This window comes from Nilaparvata lugens, chromosome X, assembly GCF_014356525.2.
Source record: "Nilaparvata lugens isolate BPH chromosome X, ASM1435652v1, whole genome shotgun sequence".
Classification (NCBI taxonomy): domain Eukaryota; kingdom Metazoa; phylum Arthropoda; class Insecta; order Hemiptera; family Delphacidae; genus Nilaparvata; species Nilaparvata lugens.
This window is the reverse complement of record NC_052518.1, coordinates 23,089,809-23,117,400: the sequence shown is the minus strand read 5'-3', so window position 1 is coordinate 23,117,400 and position 27,592 is coordinate 23,089,809. Positions and strand designations below refer to the sequence as shown.

At 33.0% G+C, this 27,592-nt stretch overlaps 1 protein-coding gene across 1 annotated transcript; it reads right to left on the bottom strand.

The window, feature by feature from the left end:
* Window positions 1-307: 307 nt before the first annotated feature.
* On the bottom strand, window positions 308-27,592 carry LOC111055080. The gene is made up of 11 exons (XM_022342247.2): window positions 27,180-27,592; window positions 26,013-26,348; window positions 23,574-23,865; window positions 20,918-21,172; window positions 18,420-18,683; window positions 16,370-16,548; window positions 15,751-15,940; window positions 10,964-11,244; window positions 7,964-8,054; window positions 6,797-6,917; window positions 308-5,141 (listed from the first exon to the last, which is right to left on the bottom strand). The coding sequence occupies exons 2-11, from the start codon at window positions 26,330-26,332 to the stop codon at window positions 5,026-5,028; spliced, it is 2,109 nt and encodes a 702-aa protein (XP_022197939.1). The 5' UTR covers window positions 26,333-26,348; window positions 27,180-27,592; the 3' UTR covers window positions 308-5,025.

Below are 27,592 nucleotides of genomic sequence, written 5' to 3'. Positions count from 1 at the left end.
CATAGCAGATTTAGTAAGTAGGTCTTAGGTAATAGATTTAGTAATAGGCATCCTTATTTCACCACGATTAAGAACTTTATTTTCTATCTTCAGTATAGTAGTGGAGATGATATTGTGGTGGATATTCATTTTGATTGAAACGACTTGAAATTATCACAACCACTTATTCATTGCAGTGGCGAATATAGAATATATTTTTGGGCGGCCCCCCTTATATACGCCCATGATTTATTGAAAAATTGAGAAGCTAGAGTTTTACACAACCATTAACCGATAGTAAACTTGATTTAAAATAAATAAGAGGGTGTAGCGTATTCAAGACATTTATTTAATAAGTTGACTTCAACTCAAAGTTCTAAAATCTTCGGGTTACAATTCCAAATTCACTCAGTACACAGTAACTGTTGACGTAAGAAAATAAATACAAACATAGAGTGAAAAGATTACTCACTATCATGCAACTGATTCACAGCAATCATGTATTTAGTCTCCGACAATATACTCATTTATCTTGCCTTATTGATTGTGTGAGAACTGTGGTAAAAATATTAATACTTTCTGGGACTTATTTAGATATTTGATCCCTATTCTACTTTCTATACTACCTATACACTATGGGTAGTAGTGCTAAGTCCAAAAGTTTTTGTATATATGCCTCAGTTCCAACAGAATCAATCATATTTACAGGATAATTGTGAATACATAATCTCATTGATATTCTAACGTTTTCTCCAGAAACTGAAGATCCAACTGTTCTGTTATTAACATTAAATAAGATTATAAGGCTTATAAGAATTATATCTCAAAAACAAAATCATCAATCGAACATATTTTCATTTCAAATGATTTCACCAGTTCAATAATATACGCTGATTACAAAACTTGTTGTTGAAGCCATGTGAAAAGAAGTTTTTAGATGAACTACCATAACATTTTTGCTTTTCAGAGCTAACTGCATTTGTAGGTTTTAGAATCAACAACAATGATTTCTGTATTTTTGTTGATACTTCAACTCTAAAAGTGAACCCTGAAAGTGAACTTCCTAGCTGAAAACAAATATCTTGGGCAGAATTCATACTTGTCGTACGGCAATTGTGAATCATTTGGCACAGGTTGTTAGGAAACGAAGATAGAAATCTTCAATATAATTATAACATAAAAATAATAATTTACATTTAAAATAAGATAAATCAAATAGTTCAACTAAAAATCTGTATTTTTTAAAACTTGAAAAGCTATTCAAATATTTAACTGTTTTTGATAATCTATGAAATCTTTAAAATAAATGAGTGGTTGAAAAACTAGTCAAATACTCAAATATACTTCCATGAATTTCAAGGAATTCGGGACTAATAACTAATCACAATTCGTTCAAGAAAATATTAAAATAACAATAAATTAAATTAATGGATGGAATCGTGAATAAATCATAACAAGATCAATGGGATCACTTCCTTTCTTTTCTTTACCTCCCTTTCTTCTCCTTGAATTGTGCTTTATGATCTTTTTTTATCTACCATTGCTCAACAAAATCAATTTTTTCAATCCTAAGAAATTCTTCAAACTGTAAATTTGTTTGTTTTCCGAAAAAAACTTTTTTCACAAAAAACATAAACTCTTTTCCTTTCTTATTTTAATTGTCCTCCTTCAACTGAAATATGCGGTGACATCACTGTATTCATAGAATACTTAACCAAACTTTCTTCAAAACATTTTTCTTGTTGCTGCTCACTATTATTTTTAAATAGGTTACAAAATTCTAATTCTAAATCTGCAATAAGTATTGGGTTTGTAATAATAAAATCATTTTTGTGAAATACTAAACATTAATTATTGTATACAACGAAACTTGTTTTGAATCAACTTGACATTCAAATGCAAGGACGCATTAAAAAGATCGTACTAATATGAGCAAATTGTTGCATTAAAAATAAAATTATATAATTTTATAAAAGCTAATAATAATATTACAAAATCGTATCTTACAAACACATCGAAATTACATAAAGGTACAAAATTATTCTACTGTGAAACTTATTTTTAAACTTAAATCTATACATTGAAGGATAATTCACAAATAGTTTAAAAATTGGTTTTTGTATAATATAAGTTAACTACATCTATCAGGATAAAAAGGGTGGCTGTGTTGGGTTACAGTTAGTTAGACAAGCTATCAAGACGAGTAATGATATTTTTAAATGTGAAAAAATATCGAGAATTAGGAGAAATTGTTGTAGAATTCAAGATTTTTCAAGGTTATAAGTGCAGTAATCTCACTAAACCACTAGCACGCTTTTTTAAAGTGGTTTTTAATTTAGTGCAGTAGAAAATAAAATTCTCTAAAAATAGAAAAACCTAAAAAATCATGGATCACAAGTCATCAAGTATATTATGTTTTTGAAAGACAGAATTTTGAATTACAATAAATTAAACGGAATTAATATGCTATCAAGAGGTAGAGAGTTTATGGGAAGGACAGTACCGAGCCGGAGGTACTATAATTTATTTAAGTAGAGATGTGAAATGTATGCAAAAAAAGGTTGATTTATTATCAGCTGACTGTATTTATTGTCAATGTTCATTCCAGGGCTTTTTCGTTCTTGGTTGTATACAGATTACATCTATATTCACCGGGATTTTATATGAATGAGATAAACAAATTCCTGATAGAACTGAATGAGATAAAAATATCCCAAACCGTTCTTATTATTGGTGACATAAACATAAACCTATTATCTAATGAGAATATTGTAGACGAATATAGAATAATTAGGAGTTATTTTGGATTTGATTGATAAATGAACCCACAACACTAATTAGCAATAAAGTGCTAATAAGATGGTGCATCGATCATGTTCAGTTCATTTGTTCAGTTCACTAAAATTTGATTAAATAGCAAAATAAGGAATATAGAAACTAAAATTTTACATTTAGATACAACCGATCATTCATTGATGAAGATAGGAATACAATATGAAAAACAATTTATAAATCAAAATACACGAAATGAAACACAAAGGAAAAGTAGGATGGACCACAGAAAACTCAAAAGCATATAAGCAACAACGGTATGGAATAATGTTCTAGGAGAAACAGAGAATCGTAATGTCGAAACAGTATGGGAAAGATTTATTACATACTTGCAGAAAACAATTTACAAAGCTGTAACAACTAGGGAACCTATAAAAAAATAAGGAATTAAAACCCAGGTCAGAGTGGATAATCAATAAAATACAGTTTAAAAATTATCTTTATAAAAAATATGAAGAGCAACCAAATAATCCGGTAAATAAGAAAAATATTTAAAATATAGAAATAAATTGAGAAATGAAATCCATATTTCCAAAGACTATTTTTTAAAGTTATTTGAATTTTGCAAAAGCAATACTATGAACAATGGGAATTGTAAATAGATTGTTGGGAAGGGAGGGGGTGGGTAAAGAAAGACAATCGAAAGAATAACACTTGAAAATGGTGAAACAATTGAGGGTACAAAACAAATAGCTGATAGTACAAATAAGTACTTTCTTACTATTGTAGAGAATAACAGATCCAAATTAGAAAACTGTTTGCAAGATCAAGAACTGGCAGATGTTTTCCTAATACAATGTCAAGCTGGATCTATTATCCAGCCAGTGAATGCAGAAGAGATGCATGACATAATAAGAGATCTGAAGATGAATACAGCGCCGGTAGTGGATGGTATCTCGACTCAAACAATTAAAGAAATTTCAGATCACATCCTAGATGCTTTAGTTAAGCTCTAGAATCCGAGCTTACAAAAAAGGTGTTTTCCCCGAAATATTAAAAAAATCCATTATAATCCTCATTTCAAAAAATAGCAGAAACACAAACATTGATAACTTAATACCAATAACACTATTATCAATATTCGCTAAAATACTTGAGAGGGTGATGGAAAATAGGATTCTGAACTGCTTTAATAATAGAAATTTTTTAGCAAGAACCAATTTGAATTTCTGCAAGGTAGAGGTACTGAGGAGGTAATGAAAACTTTGCTATCTAAACGTACGAAGAAGGGCCCCACACAGGATCACCTTTGGGACTTCATTTAGACTATAATGATAAACATGCATTGCGTGGGTGTTAGCTACAACAGTTATGTTATTTTATTTCAATTTGTTTGTACAATGTTATTTTTTTGGTCGAATAAATTATTATTATATTCTTATTATCCTTTTCCGAGAATGAGCATTGATACGCTCAAACCTTAGCCAATTTATGTAGATACAAAACAATAATAATTATTCAAAAATGCATTTTCAATTGCATTTTAATAATCATTCATTTTATATTTTGTAAATTCATCTAAAACTTTTCCGTATTGCTCTGTATTGTATAATACGTATTGTACATGTATAATCCAGTATATATTCTAGTATTCAAAAATGAAGCACTCAATTGATTACCATGAAGGATTGTGAACAGAGAGAGGGTAAGAGGGGGATTGATGCACACTGCTGTGAAAAATATTCGTCCAGGCGGGAATTGAACTATAGCATCAGATAAATTAGACCAAATTGGAATGTCATGTAATTAATTATCACTTATTTGATTGCAATTGAATAATTGCAAAATCAAATTAATTTCTAAAGATTTAGTTGAAGATGATCATATTTAGCCGTATTCAAACCGGAAAAGTTGAAACTTGAATTGATCATTTCATATATTGCTACCACATTCGTACCAAACACAATTCTGTCTACCAATTCATATATTTTTTTGGTGTTTGAGGAACTTCAACATTAAGAAGAATTATCAAGATAACTGAATAATTTTCAATAGAACAGAGTACCCCATGAAAAACTTGTAAACACAAACAAGAATGCACCATTTTTCGGGCCGTTTTCTGGTAATGTGAAAGACTTTCACATTTTAGAAGAATCATCTAGATGCTGAATGAATCTCTTCTATAACACAGTGCTTCCCAAAGAGACTGACACGAACTTTAAACATACAAGAATTTTAGTGAATACATCCTTTGTAACAATAAAAGAGATAACCTCATAGTTTTGTTTCATGTTTTACGCCATACACTGACTGAACCATTCTCAGTGGTCTCGGTTGGGATGCTGTATGTGAGGATTCCGACTCATTGTCATCAGCTGAATCCACATCACCTAGAAAACATAAATGAAGGAATGAGTTCAGAAATAAGGTGTGCCAAAGTAAATTCAGAAGACATTGCAGATCATACAGACACAGAGAAAAAAGAAGCACACCTAGATCACAAAAATCTTCTTTCGTCTCTGAAAACTGCATATAATAAAACTTGAATTTTAAAAACACTTATTAAGTGAAAATGCACTTACTATTAGTAGTGACGATCGTTTCGACCTGGTGTGGGGGTTATCATCAGACTGTAGAAACTTCAGTCGTTCTTCTTCAGTCGAAACTTCAAATTAGAAGTTTCTACATTGCGATGATGACCCACACCAGATCAAAACTATCGTTAGTACTAATAGTAAGTGCATTTTCATTTAATAAGTGTTTTCAAAATTCAAGTTTTATTTCATTAGTGAAAAAGTATGGATATGCAACACAGTTTTCATGCATATAATATTTTCAAGTCATATAATATTTTTCCAAAATTCATCCGCGGAAGCTACTTTTACATTACCTCTATCGTGCAAGTCTTGGGCTGGTCATGACGTGCTCCACATTTTTGTATATAATATACAAAATTGATTCAAGTTAGGTACAAGCATCATGATATTATTCTAGTAGTATCAATGAGTGAGGTCTCAACTTGCTTGGCATGAGCTGAGTTTCTTGCTAAGTGCAAGTGCTGAAGAGCGAATTACATGTGGTATTGCTCCCAAAAAGATCCAATGATATTCCTTATTATGCTGTTCCTTTTGTTTTATTACATGGAAATGCTATTTGTAGGTAAGAGCTCTGTCCAGCTTAGCACCAAGATACTTTAATGGATCACATCAATATATTAAATTAAATACAACAATATCAGAATAAACAAATGGGTAGTCCAGGCAGAGAAAAAATAACAAAAGGTCTAGTAGAACGTGTTCGGATAAGAGATCTAGACATGAGTTCCATCCCACTTTTGAATATTTCAAACTATAAAGTTGTTGCAGAGCAGTTTGAATTTAGTGTAATTAACAACACAACTTTATCCTAAAAACCAGCGTTACCAGACGGCCACTTTGTGAAACATGAATACTATTTTAAATACCTGCTGTTTCTGGAAGAATTTAATATATAATTTGTACACGCTACTAACATGTAATAAAGTAGCTTGTGGATTTTTGAAAGTGGATTTTCACACATTGAGCGGTCAGGTCAAATGATTGTATTATCATTCATTCCATCATCACCTAGGGTTAAAATACTTCTATAAAGTTGCCATTGTAAATAAATAAATTTTACACGTTCTTGGAAACTGAATACATAGAATTAATTATTTATAATAGTACAAGAGAGAGACGCTTATCGTATTGTTAAATTGATACTGAAGCTGCAGATCTCTGATATCTTGTTTTTCTTCAATCCATCTTCAATTGAGAAATCCAACTAGAAGCTTGTATTTGACAGAAGCCGCCATTTTGCACAAAGAAAGAACGTGGATTGCAGAACTCGTAACGTCTGAGCGCTTTCTGTGAACACGGGTCCTATAGGGAGTCTTTGTTAAAAGTTAAAAAAACTATGACTTTGTAATGGGGTAAAAAAGTCAAGTAATCAATATATCAATAAATGACTTTGTAAGTCATCAATATATGACTTTGTAATATTGTGAGAACGATGAAAAGTAACTTACCATCACTAGAGTTAGTAGAAGCGATAAAGTGTTCTGAGCGTATAGCTTTTCTGGGCCTTGGTCTTGTTCGCCGATAATACTTGAACTCTCTGGGCAGCGTGTAGGAACGCGGCAGGGATACCTAAAATCAAATTGAATTCTTCTTTATAAAAACAATAGATACATCAGCAGACATTCCACTTTCTATTTATAGGGCTACTACTACAAGGATACAGTCTCAGTGAGGGGGATGGGTACAAAAACTTGTATAGTACAATTTTAATCATTTATTAATTTTGTTAAATAATTTATTTTTGTACGAGGGTCATGTTTCTTCAAGTTGACAATTTACATAAAAGACAAATGTATGTTAAAGAATAGTCTAATTGTACCACTAAATTTAAATATATGATTATTCTTCAAAATAATCGCGGTGAAGATTGAGGCATTTATCATACGAGTAAGCCAACCAACTAAAATCCTGCTTATAAAATGTAGTCGCCAAATGAGTTGAAGTGGGCTATGAAGTTGTTTTGGAGTTCCTCATTAAATTGTAAGCGCTGCCCCCCAAGTTATGTCTTGAGCTAGGGAAAAAGGTGTAAGTTACTAGTGACTCAGTCAGGTTTGTATGACGGGTGATCGAAAATATCTCATTTGATTTGCTGAAGAAGCCGTCTGGATGCAACAGCACTGTGAGGCCAAGTTGTCGTGCAGCACAACGATTCCGAAAGTCATTTCAACTGACATCTTCAATTTTCCGACACCATTCCTGCATAGCATTATCACACATAAACGTGACATTCTGCATAAACGTGAATCATACCTCGGTAGATTCAGTAGGCAGCCATGTTTCTGGGTTAAAAACTCGTCAACAATTTACGATCTGGACGCCCCGATCACAGAAGACACAGGTGGGGACGCCCCGATCACAGAAGACACAGGTGGGGACGCCCCGATCACAGGTGGGGACGCCCCGATCACAGGTAGGGAAGTCACGCTGTTCAGCTCTGTGAAAATCAGCCCCACTACCGCTTGTCTGTGATGTCTTATAAGTGTTTGCAGGTTGAAATAAATTACTCTCGTAAGGGAGTAACTTTGAGAAAAACACCACATGCCATAGCCTGTTGTATTGAATAACAACGATTTTGTTATAATAATTTTTTGAATTTTTGAATGAAAATTGAATACCTGTGAGTCGAGGTCGGATGGCACACGGTATGACTTGTACATCAGGTACAACATCTGCTGATGCCCAGCTCCCGCTGACACATCGTAATACCTGTTCGCAACATCACAATAGTTAGTCTCAAATCAAATTTTATTTCATTAACATACATCAATTAATGAATTAAAACGACTTGGAAATTAATGTCAAAACCACTGATTTATTAAAACAGTTTGAGTTACTAGTTTCTGTTGTTATACCATGATCAATATCTAGTTTACTAGAATTTCATGCTGCTTTAATAAATTTGTGGATTTGGCCATATCAAGTCGTTTACATTCAATATCCTCACAAAATCACCTTCCTAACAACACAGAGAGATACATAAATTGATTAGAGAGCTAAGTAGATAAAAGGGATATGTAACATTTTTCAGATTTTGGAGATAAACGAGGATTGTTCCAGAATTGAGTTACACAATTTTTTTATAACTCTGTACATTGCAAGAAAAGGCTGCCAAGATTCATTCGTCAGTTACAAGCAATCCAATATGGAGCTACCACTCACTCCTACTGTCAAATGGAAAATGCGTAGTGTTATCCGTCTTTTAACGGGAAAGAATAAACGTGCGACTGAAATTCCCCGCAAGTTGTGTAGTGTGTATGATGACGACATTACGTCAATGCAAATTGTTTCATGTTTGTACCAATCCTATGTTGAAGGAAGAATAACATTAAACAACGAACAACGTGACGGCCGTCCATCCACCTCACGTGTCCCAAACATTGTCGAAGATGTCCGTAGACACTGACCGTAAACTTAACGTTTGACAAAATTAATTAGTAACACTCTCCAAATATTAAAATTAGTCATACACAACTTGCGGTTAATTCCAATCGCGCTTTTACTCTTTCCCGTTGAAAAACGGATGACACTAAGCATTTTTTAAACGATGGTAGAAGTGAGAGGTATCTCTATATTGGATTGCACGTAGCTGAAAGAAAATTTTACAGCACTGCCAATAAACCTGGAAGAAAGAATATATTATTGAATTTTTATGAAGCAGCCTTTTCATGCCATGTAGGGTTATAAAAAAATAGTGTAACTTAATTGTGGAACAATTCTCGTAGTATCAGGGTTGTCACAGATATGTCAAGGTTATTTTCCTGACTTCCTACAATGTCTGAGGGAAACTTGAGTGGAAAAAGGAGGCATAAATTAATGTATATTTGTAAGAATGAATAAAGCAGAAAATAATATGTGCATATATTATACAATATGCATTAAATATAATGTACAATTTAGAGAACATAATATAATAAGTATTATGTATTATATAATGGATGAGATAACAAGAATATAAAAGAGGAACAGCCTCTGTACTGTGCTGTGCAAAGAGAAACAGCCAATGTAATACGCTGGATAACAAGTAAGTGACAAGACAAAATGGAAGGATGAGTCATGTCATGACATATTTCAAGTAAGCCCTTAATTATCAAATAGCTAATATTCAAGTAAACGAAGAGTGGATGTCCAAGAGCATTTCATTATATTTGATATATTATTTGAAATACACAACTTTTAGTATTCATATGTCGAAATGAGTACTAGAATCAAACAATTAGTTCTTTCTACAGGGTATCAACCACAGTTGATTATCAGTTATACATAAATTTAAGAAGAAAGTTACAATAATAGCAAATGGGCAAAAAAGGTACGACTTCCACGGAAATAATAAAGTTGTATTAATGTATAAGTAGCATAATTAAGAAAATGGTTAAAGGTGAAAACATGTCCATAGAAATGATAACATAAATGCCAGAAATATTACAGGAATCTTTCAAAGTTACAGATGGTTTTAGTCTGGAGGGAAAAGTTTGGAATTGCAGCAGCGTGAGTGGTGAGGGGGATCGGGTACTGAAAATGCGCTTTGTTTCTCGCGCCATCTGTTTTGCATCCAACCTTTCATACTCTTCACTAGCCGACTTTTTCCTCGTGACTGATCCATCTATATTTTAAACTGAATTATTTTGATAATTTGTTTATAAAAACTACAGATGGGAATGAATGAGATAATGCATTTTCTTCAAATGCTAATTAATATATAATTCATTTCACAACAATTCAAATTAAATGCTGTCAAACAGCCCAAAAACTTCTGCTACAGTATTACTGATAACAGGATGAACAGTTAGGAAGAAATTCAATGAGAGCTACTATCCAAAAAATATTTGCCAGGCCGGGAATCGAGCCCGAAACCTCCTAATTGCCGGTTAAGCATGCTTTAACCAATTACACCAAAATTATTATCTGGATAGCAGCGCTCATTGTAGACCATAGAGGCCAGCCAGTCTACAGAGGGAATGCATTTGATCAAATGCTAATGAAAATTTTATAATTCTTCAACGAAAATCCAAATTGAATGTTGTCAACCACCCCGAAAACATCTGGTACTGTAAATATTGATAAATTTGGCAAAATTGGTGTTATTAAGCGCTTTGTATTCAGTGCAGGAATATACAATTTTTCAAGGCGCTTTGTATGAGAAAGATTTCCGAAAGGTGCGTACAGATTTACGCGCCGCGAATACGAGCAATTCACTATTAATCAGCTGATGCCAAGCTTTCTATGTCTGAATCTTGACGTCTCTGTACAAATACAGATATAATCAGCTGATTATATTGCTCGTGTTCGCCGTTCATACTACCGTTCTTACTATCTTCATACCGTTTCTGTACAAATACAGATGTAATGTATCAGCAGATGTAATATCAGCTGATGGAAAGTGAATTGCTCGTGTTCGCGGCGCGTAAATCTGTGCGCACAGCTGTAATCAGCTGATGCCAAGCTTTTTATATCTGTATCTTACCGTTTCTGTACAAACACAGATATAATCTGCCGATGAAAAGTGAATTGCTTGTGTTCGCGGCGCGTATATCTGTACACACCTTTAGACATACCTAGTATACGTTTAGAACTCCACCTAATAAAGAGTATTCTCATTCAATCTAATTTATACGTACTCGTGGTCAGAGGTCTGCCAATCGTGCAGATAGTGCGGAGTGAGCAATATTTCGGGGGTATGGGGCCGTGAGGCGTGGGGCGGTTGCTTGCCCCTTGGCGGAGGAGGAGGTGGAGGAGGCGGAACCACCCCCGCAGGACTCGGATGCAGCTTGCCCTGTTTGATCTCCTCCTCGATAACTCGCAACTCCAACAGCTGCTTCTGCTTCTTCTCCTGCAGTTTCTGTTGGATGTTGACACGAGAGCCCACACTGGAGCTGCCTTCGTTTTCGCTCGAACCACCCTGAAACAATAAAAACTCCACAATTTAATTTACAATTCTCAACAATGAATGGATTAGGAAATTATTACAATAAATTCGCATGGAATTTATTCAATTTTGATGTGATGTTTATGACTTGTGTTAATATTATATAGGGTACGATGCATAACATGAAAAATAAAATTGAATTGAACACAATACATTGCAGCAGAACCTCGATTAACATCCAGTTCCATTCCCAAAATCATTATTTCCTCTAAATGGTTATTTCTATTCCTTACTTCCTTACGTTTTCTACTGAAAAATTCAGTTGTTGATCTTAGTTGAATTAGGATCAGTTTGAATTGGTTTGTTTTTCAGATTGATTTCTACACTGTTGCAGGTTTGATGCCTAGTGACATCGGACTCCCCTTGAATTAGGATATCAGATACTTTATATTTCTTAGAACAAATAAAACTGGGTCAGGTAGGTACGTTGATCACACCTAAATCAATCCATAGACCGAATAATCAACTATTATATTTTCTTGAATAAATTTTTTATAATCAATTGAATTGGCTACATATGACGGTCTTAGTGTCTGTCATAAGTTTTGTGAAGTCTTTCAATGGACAGGGATTTAGACACAGCACCACTGTATTCTTTACAGTCTATTTTATACAATGTTATGGTTTTAAATTTATTAGTTTCATTTAATCATTTATAATAGCTCAACTTGAAAGAATATATAATTATAAAATGACAAACAAATAATAAATTCAATCAAGTCCTCACATAATAGAGCAGACACACATAATTAGTATCATGGACAGAAGTAAGACACTGGGCCATATGAATAAAGTTGAGCATTTGCTTCATTTTCTATGAATAAACGTGAGCAAAAACTTTTGCTCATGCTCATCAAAAAAATAGTTTGAGCATTTGCTCAAAAGTAAAAGCTTTTACTCAAAATTGTATGAATAAACTAGAGCATTTGCTCAACTTTTGAAGCAAATGCTTCAAAAAGGAGAATCTAGTCTAGAGCAGCTTATCACCTTATGCTCATAGTAAAATGGCTCAACTAATTCGTATGAGGAAGAGGAAAATATATCCGATATATAAAATTTAGACACGATAACAACCAATAGTTGAGAACTATAAAACTCTTTTTAGATTCAACCATGATATATATCACCATTATCCCTACAAAAGAATAAATACAAAAGATAGCAAGATAGCTATCACAAAATAGGAAATAGGCATTTAAGAAGATGAGAAGGTGTAGACGATTAGAAGAAGGCTATTGATATTATAAGAATATGCTGTAGATTATTATAGAGATGACATTTTTTCACGCTATTATTTCAAAATTCTAAACTCAACTAACCTAAAACTCTATTCATAAATAGAAAATAGAGCAGACGACGCAAACACAAGCGGTGCCCCCTACTTGCATATTTAGCGCTTCCGTGAGCTATAAAAACAAATTAAGGCTACAAGAGCGAATCAGCTGATGAAAAATCTTTAAAATACGTGAGCATTTGCTCCAGAGTTCAGGAGCATAAGGTAAGAGTATAAGGTAAAGCTTATTCATATAAAAATGAGCAAATACTTTTGCTTCTACCTTTTGCTCATGAGCAAAACCTTATGCTCCATGCTCTTGCTCATGAGCATTTGCTCTGGTTTTATTCATAAGGGCCATTATTACATTCATATTAGATTAATACTGGGGTAACGTTCTTAGCAAGTACAGATACAGGAGATATAACCTGTGATTCAAATCTTGAACTCATATAGGCCAACAATTACTTTAGCGGAATAAATTAGACAACTGATACAAAAAATTTTTTTTCTTTCTAGTATGGTAATTCCATAACACAGCGAAAAGTATTTTCCAAGAATGAGATGTATCTATCTGATAATTAGAATATTTAGGTTATTCATCGAATAAATTAATTCAATAAAACAGAAAGAAAATCATTCATTGACAAAAAATTTCAGCCATTTAAAAAATAGCTCACACTGATTTCAAAATCAGTCTAAAAGAGGTTAAATCCTAAATTTCCATGCTCACTTCAAGTACAGTATGTCACTAGAAGAGAGTTAATCAAGATTTCTGCAGAGCAACTGACTCAATCCGCCTTCTTATTCAGAACTTGATCTCATAGTGAATTTGTCATTTATAATGAGTAGTATAGCATTTAAGCTACTATTTATATATTTGTCTGTATATACTAAAAACCAGTATGGAATTTCATTGTGTGCAATTTATTTTCTTAATTTTCTGATGAATGTTAGTAGATACAATTACAATAGTTTTAATTATAATATGTACAAAACATTGTTAAATGTGTAAATGAATTTTATAAATTTGTATTATGTTTTGTGAATAAAAAGCTATTTGATTTGATTTGATGATCAATTCGAAGTCAACTATTCAAAAATTAACAAGGGAACCGAAACACTTACTATTACAGAAAACAGAAATGACTATCTTATCCTACTAATTGATGCACTAAGAACTACTAAAACACCTACTTTTTGATTCACAACTTGAAAAAATAGGTCAACTGAACAAAAAACGCAAATATCATAGAATGATAATAAAATTACTTACATTTTACAAGATGTACTGCTGAACGCATGTAGAAGATATAACATTGTTATTAATTGTTGATTTGTAGAGGAAAACAAATAGAAATACTCAAATAAAATCAATATGGAAGGATAACAATGACAATAATTATCATCATCAAGCAGATGTAATAGATTATGTGGATTAAAAAGATCTTAAGTTAAACAAACCTGAAAAGATCTGAACAAACAAACAGAATATTTATATCTTCATGTGAAAAAGCAACTGATAATTAACAATTGACCAATTTGATTCCACGATTCCAGTCAACCGTTATCAATAATATTGAATATGAAATTACTCAATTTCTTCAATTACATGGCCTAATTTCAATTAGCTTTCTAAATATAGACATTGATTCAGTGGTATTTGGTATAAATATAATGAACCACTTGTTAACCATTTGACATCACGTCATTATATTTCTCTTAGTTTAAATTGAAGTACAATCTTCAAAAATATTCGAGGAGCGCTCATCTTTTATGATTATCATTTATCATCTCTGTCATCTGCAACTCTATCCTCATTCTGTCTCTAAGTCTGCTCTCATCTACAAGAATTTGCCTAATTTGAAGCAAGGAAATACTGCTTTGTGATAGAAAACTTTTTTTAAGAAAGAGATTAGGCTACATCGATATTTTTGACTGTTGAGAAGAGGGTATAATGAAGCGCTCCTGTCAGTAAGTAGAAAAATGTTTCTCACATTTAAAAATAATGACTGCATGTTATATAACTATAAAATTATAGTAGAAAATCGTTAGAGTGAAGATAAATTTGAGTTACTTGGGGTGGAAACATAGTGGAGCGGCGAAAGAAGCTTCAAGCTTGAGAGTGTTACATTTAATGTATATAATACAATGGTATGGTGACGCAATCTGGTGGCGAATAGTGGTGCACTATGTGCGCCAAGATTAAAATACATTCAAAACTCAATATTGAATCAACACTCTTAAGCTTCAAGCTACCTTCGCCGCTCCTCTATGTTTGCACCCATATCAAGGTAGATCGACGTTACAAGTCAAGGTAAATTCAAGCTACATTTCAAGGTAAATTTAATTTGCATATCAAGGCGAATTTGAGTTACATATCAAAGCAATAGTATATTTCACACCTAGGGTGGAAAATGTGTGTTTGCCGGCTCGAGTTCGCAGTATGTGATGTGGCGAAAAATAGCATTCGCAAACGAACAAAAATGTTTTCAAGTAATGAAGTCAAGAACTTGAAGCGTATGAGAGCCGGCAAACACACATGCGCTTCGAGCTACGAACGCTATTTTTCGCCACACCACAAAAACAACCTGAAAACTTGATTAACACTGAGAACTTGACGAACTGAAAACTACGAAATTGCCAATTGACAACTAAAATCTTGACGTACTGAAAACTTGACAACTGCAAAATCGACAAAACTGAAAACTATAGATGAACTGTATACTTGACAAACTGAAAATATGACGAATTGAAAACTTGTAAATTTGAAAACTCTAAGTACTGAAATCTTTGCATACTGAAAAAATGACAAAATTGAGCTTGAAAACTTGAATTGAAATTTGTATGATCGGGCATGATCGTGTTCGTATCAGCTGTTCAAGGTCATTTTCTTTTCCGCTCCAAGGCCAAAAATGCTCATTTTAGTGCGGTAAAGAAAACATTTTCGGGCCTCCAGCTGATCTCTTACGACCTTCATATTATGAGGTCCGAAAACAGCTGATTGATTACGATTTAGTGTGGCGAAAATTTACGTGACATATGATAATTTTTACAGTTTTGCTGTAGGTGGAGGAAAATGTTGAATGCTTCATGGGAGCCAAGTGGTTTTCTCCCTCAGGGGAGTAGTAAATTCTATTGAAAATAGGTTCACTCAGGGAGAAAAGTTTCCCTCAAGTCCCTAAATGCAATAATTGTTGACTAACCTGATGATTGTGTCTAGCAGGTAGCGGCCGACACCAAAACGGCACCGGGTTCTCACCAACTGACGGCGGTGGAATGAAAGTTGTCGGCTTCTTCTTTTTTCTCTTCGTCATGGCTGCCGTGTAAGGATTGGTGAAGCGACAATTAAAAACGCCCGGAATTCCTCCATGATGATGGTTTACACAATGATATCTGTCAATCAAATAAATATTCATATTAAATGGAAACGACTAAATATTATCGAAATCAATGTCTTCAATGTAATTTGAATTTTTAATTACATCTTAGAAAATCTACGTAGTTGGATAGTGATACATGATTGGGGATCAAAAATTGAAAAAGTAAACATTTATGATGGAGCCATCTGTAGACGTTCGACAGAACTGCTTGGAGTAGTGTTGTGTTGTAGTGCTGTAGTATGTGTTGGAAAAAGTACTCAATAAATATTTTATTGCAGTAACAAAAGAAAGAGTGCATAAAATGCATCACAAAATCAATTAAAACAATAATAACTAATGAGACCCGTCAATAAGGGGGTGACAAATTTGAAGCTGTATATTTTATGCTGTAAGGCTTCAGCCTAGTAAAAGAGGAATTTTAAAATGAATGAAATGAACTGACCTATATTTGGCAGTCTGCTGTTGTGTGTTGTTACTATCTCCGTTTCTCTGCAGCCAAGACGAGTTGTTACTATCTCCGTTTCTCTGTAGCCAAGACGAGTTGTTACTTGGAACACCAATAGTTGTGCCATTGTTGTTGGTGTAGACGCCGCCACTGAAGCTATGCCGACGCACCAAATCCTTTAATCAATCAAATTCGAACAAATTGGTGTCAATAATAAGCCTAGTCGTATATCCAGGATAGAAAATAATTTTCTAATCTGTTCATCTATTTTCATTACACATATTAGTTATCATGATGACTATTTATATTTATTTCATGGATACTTATATATCATATTCATCATGTTTTGAATAATATTGAGATACTTTGTCTTATATCATCTTTAATATGGTTCATGTTATTATAGTAAATACAATCAACTTAAATGCCATTTTTTATTGCAATGTAATGTCACTCACTAGCACCATAATCATCATTTTCATCTACTAACCAACTCATGCGAAACTTCGAATACTTAATGGATTCATTCCATTGTTCATTTATCTATTTATTCATGGAATCAATACAATAGAAAACAAGACACAGTCCAAAAATTTTCTTCTTCTCATTTTGATAAATTGTCCAAAGAAGGTTATGCAACTTCTACCATTTCTTCAGTCTTTAATTTTCACAAAAACTGAAAACTGTACACAAAAAGAAGACTGTCCAAATGGAGTTTGTGTAGGTATAACTTTTTCACAAATTGTACTTTTCACAATAACTGTATCAATTGTAAATTTTAGATTTTAATGCTATAAATTACCGAACATATACAAGGAAATTCAAGGTTATGTAATAATTATGATTTAATCGGATTTGACTTTTCACAAAAACTGTATACACTATCAATTTATTAACCAATATAGCTGTTGAATGACCAATAAGATACGAGTAAATTTAAAGTTATATAACAATTACGATCATCTTTTCAGATTTCACTTTTCACACAATCTGTCTGCACTGTCAATTTTAAAGGCTAAATTTAAAAGGTTAAAAGGCTAACTTGAGTAACTGGAAAGATACAAGGAGTTTGAATCTGTACAATAGACAACTCTTTGTACCTTTGTTAAAGAACTAAGTACCGAAATGTTTCAAGTTTGTTATGTATGTTTGTTTTGTTTTTTATTATTTGGGAAATGTACTTAAATATCAACTTCAATAATCTTTCTAATGTACAATTTTTTACCATACCCTAACTCCAAAGAACTTCTATATTTACAAAGTTATAATATTTTTCAAAAATAATATTCAATAAAGATCCTTTGCTCCACCATCTCCTTACAATTTAAGATCACCAGTTAAATATCAGTAACCTCGATTTAGAAATATATATATATGTAAAAAGATCACTCCTCTACATACTTCCTAAATTATTTAATAAATTGCCTCTGAATATTCGAGATTATTCAAAAAGTGATGTTCTTAGCTATGTAATAAATAACAATAACCTCATATAAAGAAGCAGCTAGCAGAGATTTTGCTGGTACATTAATTTTATTGAGTCACTGCCGCCAGCCAGAGCGACCACTATTATTTCTTGAAATTTTACTTTCATTTCTCAATTTTTTCCTCCATGTATGTTTATTATAATTTTTGTTTCCATAAATAGTGAATAATTATTTTTCATGATTTATGATTTGATTTAATAGATATTTTTGTTCTACTTGAGTATTTTATCTAATATATTTTCTTAAATTTTATTATTCTAGTACCTAGATAAGTTTACCTTGCTAGCCAGCATCATTCCTTTATATCCTCTTCTTACTTCCCAACTTCCCTTTGCATGCAAAAAAAAAAAAATGTTTTCTCTTCCTCTTATCAAATTTGTTAATTTTATTTCTTTATAATGTACGATTCTATTATTCATTATGTATAGCCTACTTATATAGGCACCTACTGAAAAATCTTCGGGTTTAGTGGGACTTCCAATGTAAATACTTTGTTCAATAAAACTTGATTGATTGATTGTAAAGTGTATATTTTAAATGCAATAGATTTGAACTGCTACCTTGCCATTAGCATTGCCGTTGGTGTTGGGATGCAATCTGGCCGTACTGTTGTTGCTGCTAAGCCGACCACCCGCCTCATAGTTGAGTCTCCGCACATGGAAAAACTGATAGTAGAGCACCTGGAATACGAGCCCGAAAGCGAACAGTGCGGCCACCAGAAGAGGAAGAGACTCACTGTACCAGGGAGGCGATCGTGAGATGCCAATGCGCCATGTCACCATTAGAAGAACGTTCTCCAGCCCCATCACTATGTAGAACGTCAGCTGTCAATCAGAAAACTTTCATTAATAATCATAAACATCACTAAGTTTATGTTGCTGCTAGGTAATTAATATTCTATCAAGTATACATAATCTAAACTGCTCAGTTAATGACTTGTCATTGTATCATCAACTGTACATGTCAGCAAATCGAAAAAACATTAACATAATTATATATAATTTGAAATTATTGAAAGTTTTCTTATGTAATGTTATTTTGGTGAATAAATGATTATTATATTATATTATTAATGATCATACACCTCAATAAACAAGTCAGCTGAAAATCATAAAACTTATGTTTACTTGTGTTTACGAACTCCTTACCAATACTTATGTTTACTTGTGTTTACGAACTCCTTACCAATACTCTAGGGCAAGGGCATTGTTCCTGGGTAAAAAACATATCTAAATATCATATTTAACTTTACCGGAAGTCTTCAGTTACTCACAAGGCGGCCATTTTGCTTTTTTCACATATTATTTTTTCTATATAATGGTTAAACATACGAAATTGAAACTTTGCACATTCATTCATTACAACTAGACAAGGCTACAAAAAATTATGATAATTTTTCAAAATCATAAAACAAAATGGCGGCCATTTAAAATTCTGTTTCTTAAATAACTCAGAAACCGTTGGTTTTACAAAAACTTTACCAAAATAACTTTTTTTAGTAAATTTAATTACCTATTGATTGGTACCAGATTTTTTATTATATTAACTGAGATATGGCAGCTTTAGTGGCTGGTGACCACTGAGAGTTTGTTGCAGTGCAAACCAAAGCAAGCTGATAGAGTCGCCTCAATGATGCAACAATCTCTATTTGCATTGCATGTTAATAGTAAGGGGTTTTAGGTCATTTCAAACAATAAAAAAATAACGTTAAGTAACCCTCTAAAGATGGAACACCAAACACTAAAGCTGTCATATCTCAGTTAGTATTGGTTCAATCTTGTACCAAAACTCTGGTACTAATCGATAGGTAATTAAATTTACTAAAAAATTAGTTATGTGACGTTTTTGTAAAACCAACGGTTTCTGAGTTATTTAAGAAACAACATTTTAAATGACGGCCATTTTGTTTTATGGATTTGAAAAATTATCATAATTTTTTTTTAACTTCGTCTAGTTGTTATAAATTATTGTACAACGTTTCAATAACGAATGTTTAATCATTATTTGGAAAAAAATAATAAGTGAAAAAAGCAAAATGGCAGCTGTGTTAGTAACTGAAGACTTCCGGACAATTCAAATATAATATTTAGATATGCTTTTTACCCAGGAACAATACCCTAGAGTATTGGAAGGCAGTTCGTAAACACTCTGTATAAGTGATTATAAACATCACATTGTAGAACGTTCTAAAAAGTTCATCACAAGTTCTAAAAATTCGAATCCTAATCAGAAAAATCACTAGCCTAAGTATAAATCTGAATGAAAAATTATTTTCTGTCAGAAAAAAAAACAAATGTATATAAGAAGGTAAAGGTTTAAACCTAAAAACACAATGTTTTGCATAGTATACATAGTACAGGTTTGTGATTTCTTGATTTTTCAAGTTTTCGTACACTCCACTCCACTCGACATCAAGTTTTAATTGTTCTCAAAATTCACTCATGAAAGCTATTTTAAAACATGTAACAATGTATTTAGTCGTGTATTATGATTTTGTAGATATGTAGAAATTCTGCTTTATGAACAACATTTTGAATACTGAAAATTAACACAAGAAATTTCCACTTTGCAAATTATATTACAGATAATTTGGCAACATTAACACAACTTGAGAACAGTTAATAGAGAATAGATAAATTGAAATGTGATTAGTGTTGCTGGTGGAGAGTGTAAAGAAAATTTGTGATACATTGGTTACAATCTTTTTAATTGTTGAGTATTTTGATACAATTTGTATCATTCTATTTGGAATATTTTGTATTTTTAGAAGATTCAAACCCATGAGTCTCACATAGGAATAAGCTACTAGAACCTTCAAATAAGAGTGTAATAAAAAAATACAACTATATTTAACTACATTTTTATTCTATTATTTATTACAAAGATTCTTTATTTGAAAGATTCTGTATTTTTAAAAGATTCATTTTTTCTATGTGTCTCACATAGGAATAAAACATTCAAATCATAGTGTAATAAAGAAAATACATTTAACTACATTTATATTATATTTTTTATTGCATAAAATAAAGCACACAATTGATGATAATCATAAACGTACCATCTTTTGGCGATGATTGACCTCTTGCAGATTGATGTAGGCGAACACATAAACAAACGCAATAAGTGCTGACAAGGCAGCTTTGCGTCCGCGGGATATCCGCTCGCCGTGGAAAACGTTTTTAGGCGAGACTAGCCACAGAAACATGGAGACCCAATGCAACACAATCACCAGGAATACATAGCGACCGTAAATCGAAGCGAACGCCGTCAGAGAGATCACTCGACAGCATACAGTTCCCAGGCGCCAAAAGAACTGAAACATTAAAAATGAACCAATAGTTTTCATGCGCCTAAATAACTAAAACAATACAAAAGATCTAATAGTTTCCAGGTGCTAGAAGAACTTCAACAATATACCCCTTTTATGTGTTTTACTGTCGTGCGTCGCAACATCGCAGCATCGCAGCATCGAACGTTAAGTGGGTGAAGGGGCTCTTATTGCCTCAACTTCGACCACTTTAAAAGTTATAAAGTACAAATCAAAATTCATTTATCTATCTCGCACTGCATATTCTTGTGATTCTATGCATTTCTGTATAATATTGGTATACGTCTACCGTACATTATTAAGGCAATAAATTGAATTTTATAAATTGAACAGTGTTGTCAGATATGTGTAGAATTGCAAGAATAAGACGTTAATGTTGTCAATACCACTATATTTGTTAAAAATTAATTTAAATTACAGAAGCAAGTTTCATGGCAACACCTGTCACAACTGATGTGGCAGTTCAGTTGAGTTTTGTAGGTAATTTAAGTTAATTTTGAATAAATATAGTGGTATTGACAACAGCAACGTCTTACTCTTGCAATTATGAAAAAATACTACAACATCTCAAACCATACAATCAAATTATGTGTAGAATTATTGCATGATTAAATAAAAACACTATATTATATTGTCTTTTCTCCCTATATATTTTTACTTCCACAAAACTTGAGCTTGTGTATTATCGTCAGCTGTTGGTGTTGATAGTGCTATGTAAGAGCATTAAACTTGAGTAATGTGTGAATCAAATCAAATCAAATCAAAATTGTTTATTGTCATTACAAAACAAATTGTATAACAAGGTCAGGTACATTTACAATTTATAACATTCTTCATTCATCAATACATGAATAAGTATGGTAATGTTTTTTACACACTAACAATAATAATAACAAATCAACAATAATAGAAACAGGACAACAACAATAATATTCTATATGTCTATAGATGCGTTATAAGTTAGTGTCAAACATTCTACAAACTCTTAAACACTGTAGACACAAAGCTTACACAACATATCTTTCATGCATTCTTTAAAACTGCTCATATTTAATGCTCTGACGTCCGTTGGCAACAAGTTATAAATTTTCTTACCAAATTCATGAAAACTGTTCAGTGTTAGTTGTGATTTACATTGACTTCTACGCAACAATGTGTTCTGGCGTGTTCCATAATTGTGAATGTAATTATTTGTCTGCATTTCATGCATGTAACTTTTTAAATACAACAGACACTCAAGAATAAAAAGAGATGGTACCGTCAGTATTTGTAGCTCTCTGATCAAAGGTTTACAATGAGTTCTACAGTGGACATTAAAAATAGCTCTTACAGCTCTTTTTTGTAAAATCATGAGCTTTTTCATTTCAGACGAGTGTCCCCAAACCACTATGCCATATGACAAATGACTTTGAATGTGTGCATAGTAAATTGACAGCAATACATCTACATTGACAAAAGGTCTAAATTTCCTGATGAGAAATACACCCCTAGCAACTTTTTTACTGATATTTTCAATGTGTATGCCCCATTTCATGTTTGCCTGCAACGTCACACCCAAAAACTTCACCTCCTCATTTCCTGGATAATTAGCCAAGGAAAAATTCAACTTTTGGGTTTTGTTGCTGTTCAGACTAAGTGAGTTGGCTGCTGTCCAGTCCTCTATAATAGTATTTGCATCATTTATAAAACGTCAATGTATTCACTCTATCGTCTCCTATCGCTAATGGTAAGTCATTAACATATATTATAAACAGTGTGGGTCCTAATATGGATCCTAAATCAGCGAGCTAGAAAACAATCAACAATAATGTGAGCAAAAGAAAGAATAATGACTCTATGTCTTGCTAAATGAAGTATACTATGATGAAAGTTGAAACATGAATTATGAATGCAATAAAATAATACTTACTGATCAATATCACCAAGTTGAGTTCATTTTTAAGAGGTTTGCTAGACTGATTAGATCAGAACTCCTTGTTCATGATGGAGTGTTGGCAATCAATTTCTAAATCGGTGACAAACGTTCACGTACGATAAATATTCATATGCAATGTGAGGGCAGCCTTGGAGATGAAAATTACAATTTATAACACTGGTTAAAAGCTTGCTATCAGTAGAGTTGAAGAGTGGAGTCTGATAATATCGTAGCATTGGGCCTAAACTGTATATCCACTCATCTTCCGTTTCATTGCCCATGCACAAGTATAAAGCTCATGTGTAGGTACATCATCCTCAGCCAAAATTAAATGGAAGTAGCGTGAAGCGCACCTAGTTTTGGGGAACTCAGAATAAAATAAAAATAACTTACACAAATTTTATGCAGAATGTAAAATTCACATAAAAAACATATTTAAGTTTGCACTTCATTTTTAATAAATTAACTCACCTGAAATATCACTCCTAGCCAAGTCAGAACCAGTCTGTGGACATTTTGCATTCGCACGTTTTTGCTGAACGAAGCCAGAGCCCAGCACACACTGAACAGGGACAAAATGACTGAGACGAGATTGAGATCAACGAACTCCTTGGTGACAGAAGTTTCATGGAAGAGGAAGTAGAGTTGCACCAGCAGCATAGGAGCCGCTTCTATGAAGGCATGCACCAGTCTCAGCATGCAAAGGTCGCGCACTTCATACTTCACGAAACGCAGGTCTACTGGAATGAATAGCTTGAAGTATCTGCAACAATAATCCGCTACATTAATGATACGATTGTTACTAGAAACTAAACAAGTACCTAGTCACTTTACTTCCTAAGGACTAAAATTAATCCTATTTATAGTGATATTAATCCTATTTATCCTCTATCTATATTCACGATACAGAGTCAGTGGAAATGATAAGACCAAAGAGTATCCGATTCTCTGTTACCACTGACTTCTATAGTAGATGGCTGATTCCGGTATAGGAATCATTCCTATATCTTATGTAATATCAATTTCTTATTGTTGACTAGCAGGTAAGCCGTGCTCAACAATGGTCTAATTGAAAACTTGACAAACTGGAAACTTGACCTACTGAAATCTTGAAGAATTTAAAATAGGCTTATAACCACCCTCAGTAAATAAAGAATATATACGCAAAATTTCAATTTAATCAGTCGAGTAGTGATGATAAATGAATTGGTCAATTTGCTATCCGGTACGCGTAGGCCTATAGCCAATTCTTCCCTTTATTATTTTATAGTTATAATGATTAACCCTACCTCAAATATATTTTATTCCCAAGAAAACATATTTTATTAGGAATCTTAATAATTGAGATAAAATATCGTGATAATTCATTATGTTTCTTCATAGTCAACAAACGATTTGACAACAGTGGGAGGAAGAAAAGGATAGAGCTATCTGCTTTGTCTAATGACAGACAAGGATAGCAAATGAATGTTAGTCAAGTCCCGATTTTATAACGTCAATCTCACTACAAATAACGTGGATGGCATCTCTATGTATCACAGGTCTGATTGCCTTCCATTGAAGAGAGGAGGCATTGTCCTATTTGGTTATGCTTTAACAATGTTTCAAAAGGAAAGAATCTTGATAAACGGGACATCTCGTGTTTATAAAGGGACTAAACGTTTCTCTCATGGAAATTGTTGCCTCGAATATAAAATTCAGGAAGAAGATTCAGAAACTCCTAGAAGCACAAATAACCATAATTGTAAAGAAAAAAAATCAATAAATGGAGCACTAAATTCTCACAAAATACTTGATTTTATAAAAATGCATCATAAATGATAAATAAGTCTACTATAAGGAGCACAGAGGTTGAGTGGTAGAGAGGACTTGAAAGTCCTAACTCCGCCTAATAAAGATTTTTTTCATTTTCACAGACGATGGGTTTCATCAACAAACTGTGTGTCAGGTGTCTTCTGTAAATGAAGCTACAGTAATTTACCTGATATTTTTCAATATAAGAAAATAAGGGAAGGACATGAATTACATCAAATTATGCTTATGTAACATACATAAGCCCTACCACGTGGTATTGGAAAACAGAGTATCAGATGATTTAGCTTCAGTGCCAGTGAACATTTTCGCATATCAATAATTAGAAATTGAATCATTCACTTGAACATTTTCTAAGAGTGTTTGATAAGCTAAATAATTGGAAAATTATACTGAGAAATAGAAAAGTCACATAAATATTAACGTGAGTTCGATAAATAATAGTAATGCCATGAATTATTGGTGAGGTATTTGTTAGTAATCTGTTGCGTCAAGCAGCTCAAGTGAGCAGAGCATTACACAAAAATTACTGTATAATCGAGGTACAATCAGTTGATGAATATTCAACCTTATCTTTTTCATTGATCTAAGCTAACCTTCCCTCAATCACTAACCAGAGCACTGACGTAAGGTGACATTGATTAGACATGTTCTTCATACTTTACAATTATTAGATATATTGGCTAATGGCCTAAGAGAGCTTCACATCTAGTAATGAATACTACTCTCAGCAACACTCCACTTTCAGTGCACTAGTACTATAGTGACTAGTATGGAATTCTTTTCAATACTATCGAAAATAAAACTGCAACTAATATACTACAAATAGAATTGAAATAACTAAAACTGAAATAAAATATACTGCAACTCGATATTTCAATAACGATATGAGTGAGATATAAGTTGCGAGGACCGAAGAAGTAAAAAAGTGATCATTGGTGCACTCAAAGTGAAGTCTAGTCGTAACCTATCTAACCTTCTACTGTATTAACCTCCAAAGGATATCGAACTATATGATGCTGCACATGTATTGGTTACGTTTCAACACCTATAGGCTACTATTCTTTGGAAACTAACGTAACCTTGTACTGTACAAACCTCCACAAGATGCCAAACTGTATGATATGCAGGAACACAATGGATGAGAATGCGAAGCGGTTGATGGCCGACCTAGACGGATGACCTTGGTAGGCATGCGTGTACCACCGCAAGGACACCGCCTGGCTGACCACCAGGGAGAGCACCACGAAGGACATGGTGAAGAGTGCCCACGCACCCTGACCCCGCTCCCACAGCGCATATCCCATCACCACATCAAACACCACATCGCAGAAATAGGATGCCAGCGAGATGATGTTGAAGAGAACGTCGCAGAGCGGAAGAAACTCGTACTGGGCCATTCTCAGCCCGGCTCGCATCGACACGCATCATGTCCTAACAAAAACACTATTTCAAAATCATTCATTCCTCCCAATACATCAACTGTGAGCACAAATTTGAATGTTTCAATGTATCTCTCTTGTTATCGTTAGTATTACTGATAATCACAGTAAGAACATGCAAAATACCGTACAGAATATTTGATACACATTTTGGAATATTTTGCCACATTTTTTGATGAGTAAAATTGGAATAATATATACAGGAAGCTCATCTCTTTATATTTCCAACAGTTTTTTCCAAGCATTGGTCAGCACAATCATACTGCTTCAGAATGCAGTTTAGAATGGTGCAATGTATAAACGAGCGGTCAACGAAAAAATCCTTAAAAAATCAGATGATGTGACACTGACATAACTTAAATTAGTTTTCATCTTAGAGACTAGGCAAATTGAAAGCAGTGTGCGTTCAACAAAGAACAAAAACCTCTGGTTTTTGAATTCTCAAGTAACTGGACTTGAATAAATATTGAAAGAACATAGACAGATTATTTCAATTCTCAAGTAGGCTAACTTGAATAAATATTGACAGAACATCAACAGATTAATTCAACTCTGAAGTTGATTCTAATCTTGGTAAGCCAATAGTCTCTTGATAGACTTTCATGTTTCTATTCTAGGTCTGGGATCCAAGTTTAAATAACCAACTAAACTTGTATATTCCCATTTTGTAAATTGACGATTGTTTCATCTAGTCCACACAACTATCATTATTTGAGAATCTTTGAAATTTTAAACAATATAATAAATATATTTAAGAGTACTTCAATTTAATATCAAAGGAATTTAATGAGAATTAGGACTATTATTTGTAAACTACCGTTACCTTATTGAATAGGTTAGGTTGTCCGTCCAAACTATTGAGAAGTTCAGAATTGATACGGAACAAAACCCAAACATCCAAGCTGATATTTCTTCAAATTTACTAATAATAAATCTCGTAGTTTCTGTGGTCAATCACATTTCAAACTATGTAACAATTGAATCCACCTATAAAACTAACATTGAAGAGAACTTATGAACTTGAATTCTTCGAAGATATATGATTTATATAAAGTGATTTCACGAGATAGACTAAACCGGAAAGTTCGCACTGATTGATAGGAAAAATAGTTTTTGGAGTTTTCAGAAAAAGAATTATATTAAGTATAAAGCATAAAACTATCAAAACTACAAACAACACCAAAAACTATTCACTACTTTTGTATTGTTGTGTTGTATTGTAAGATTTGTAAGAAC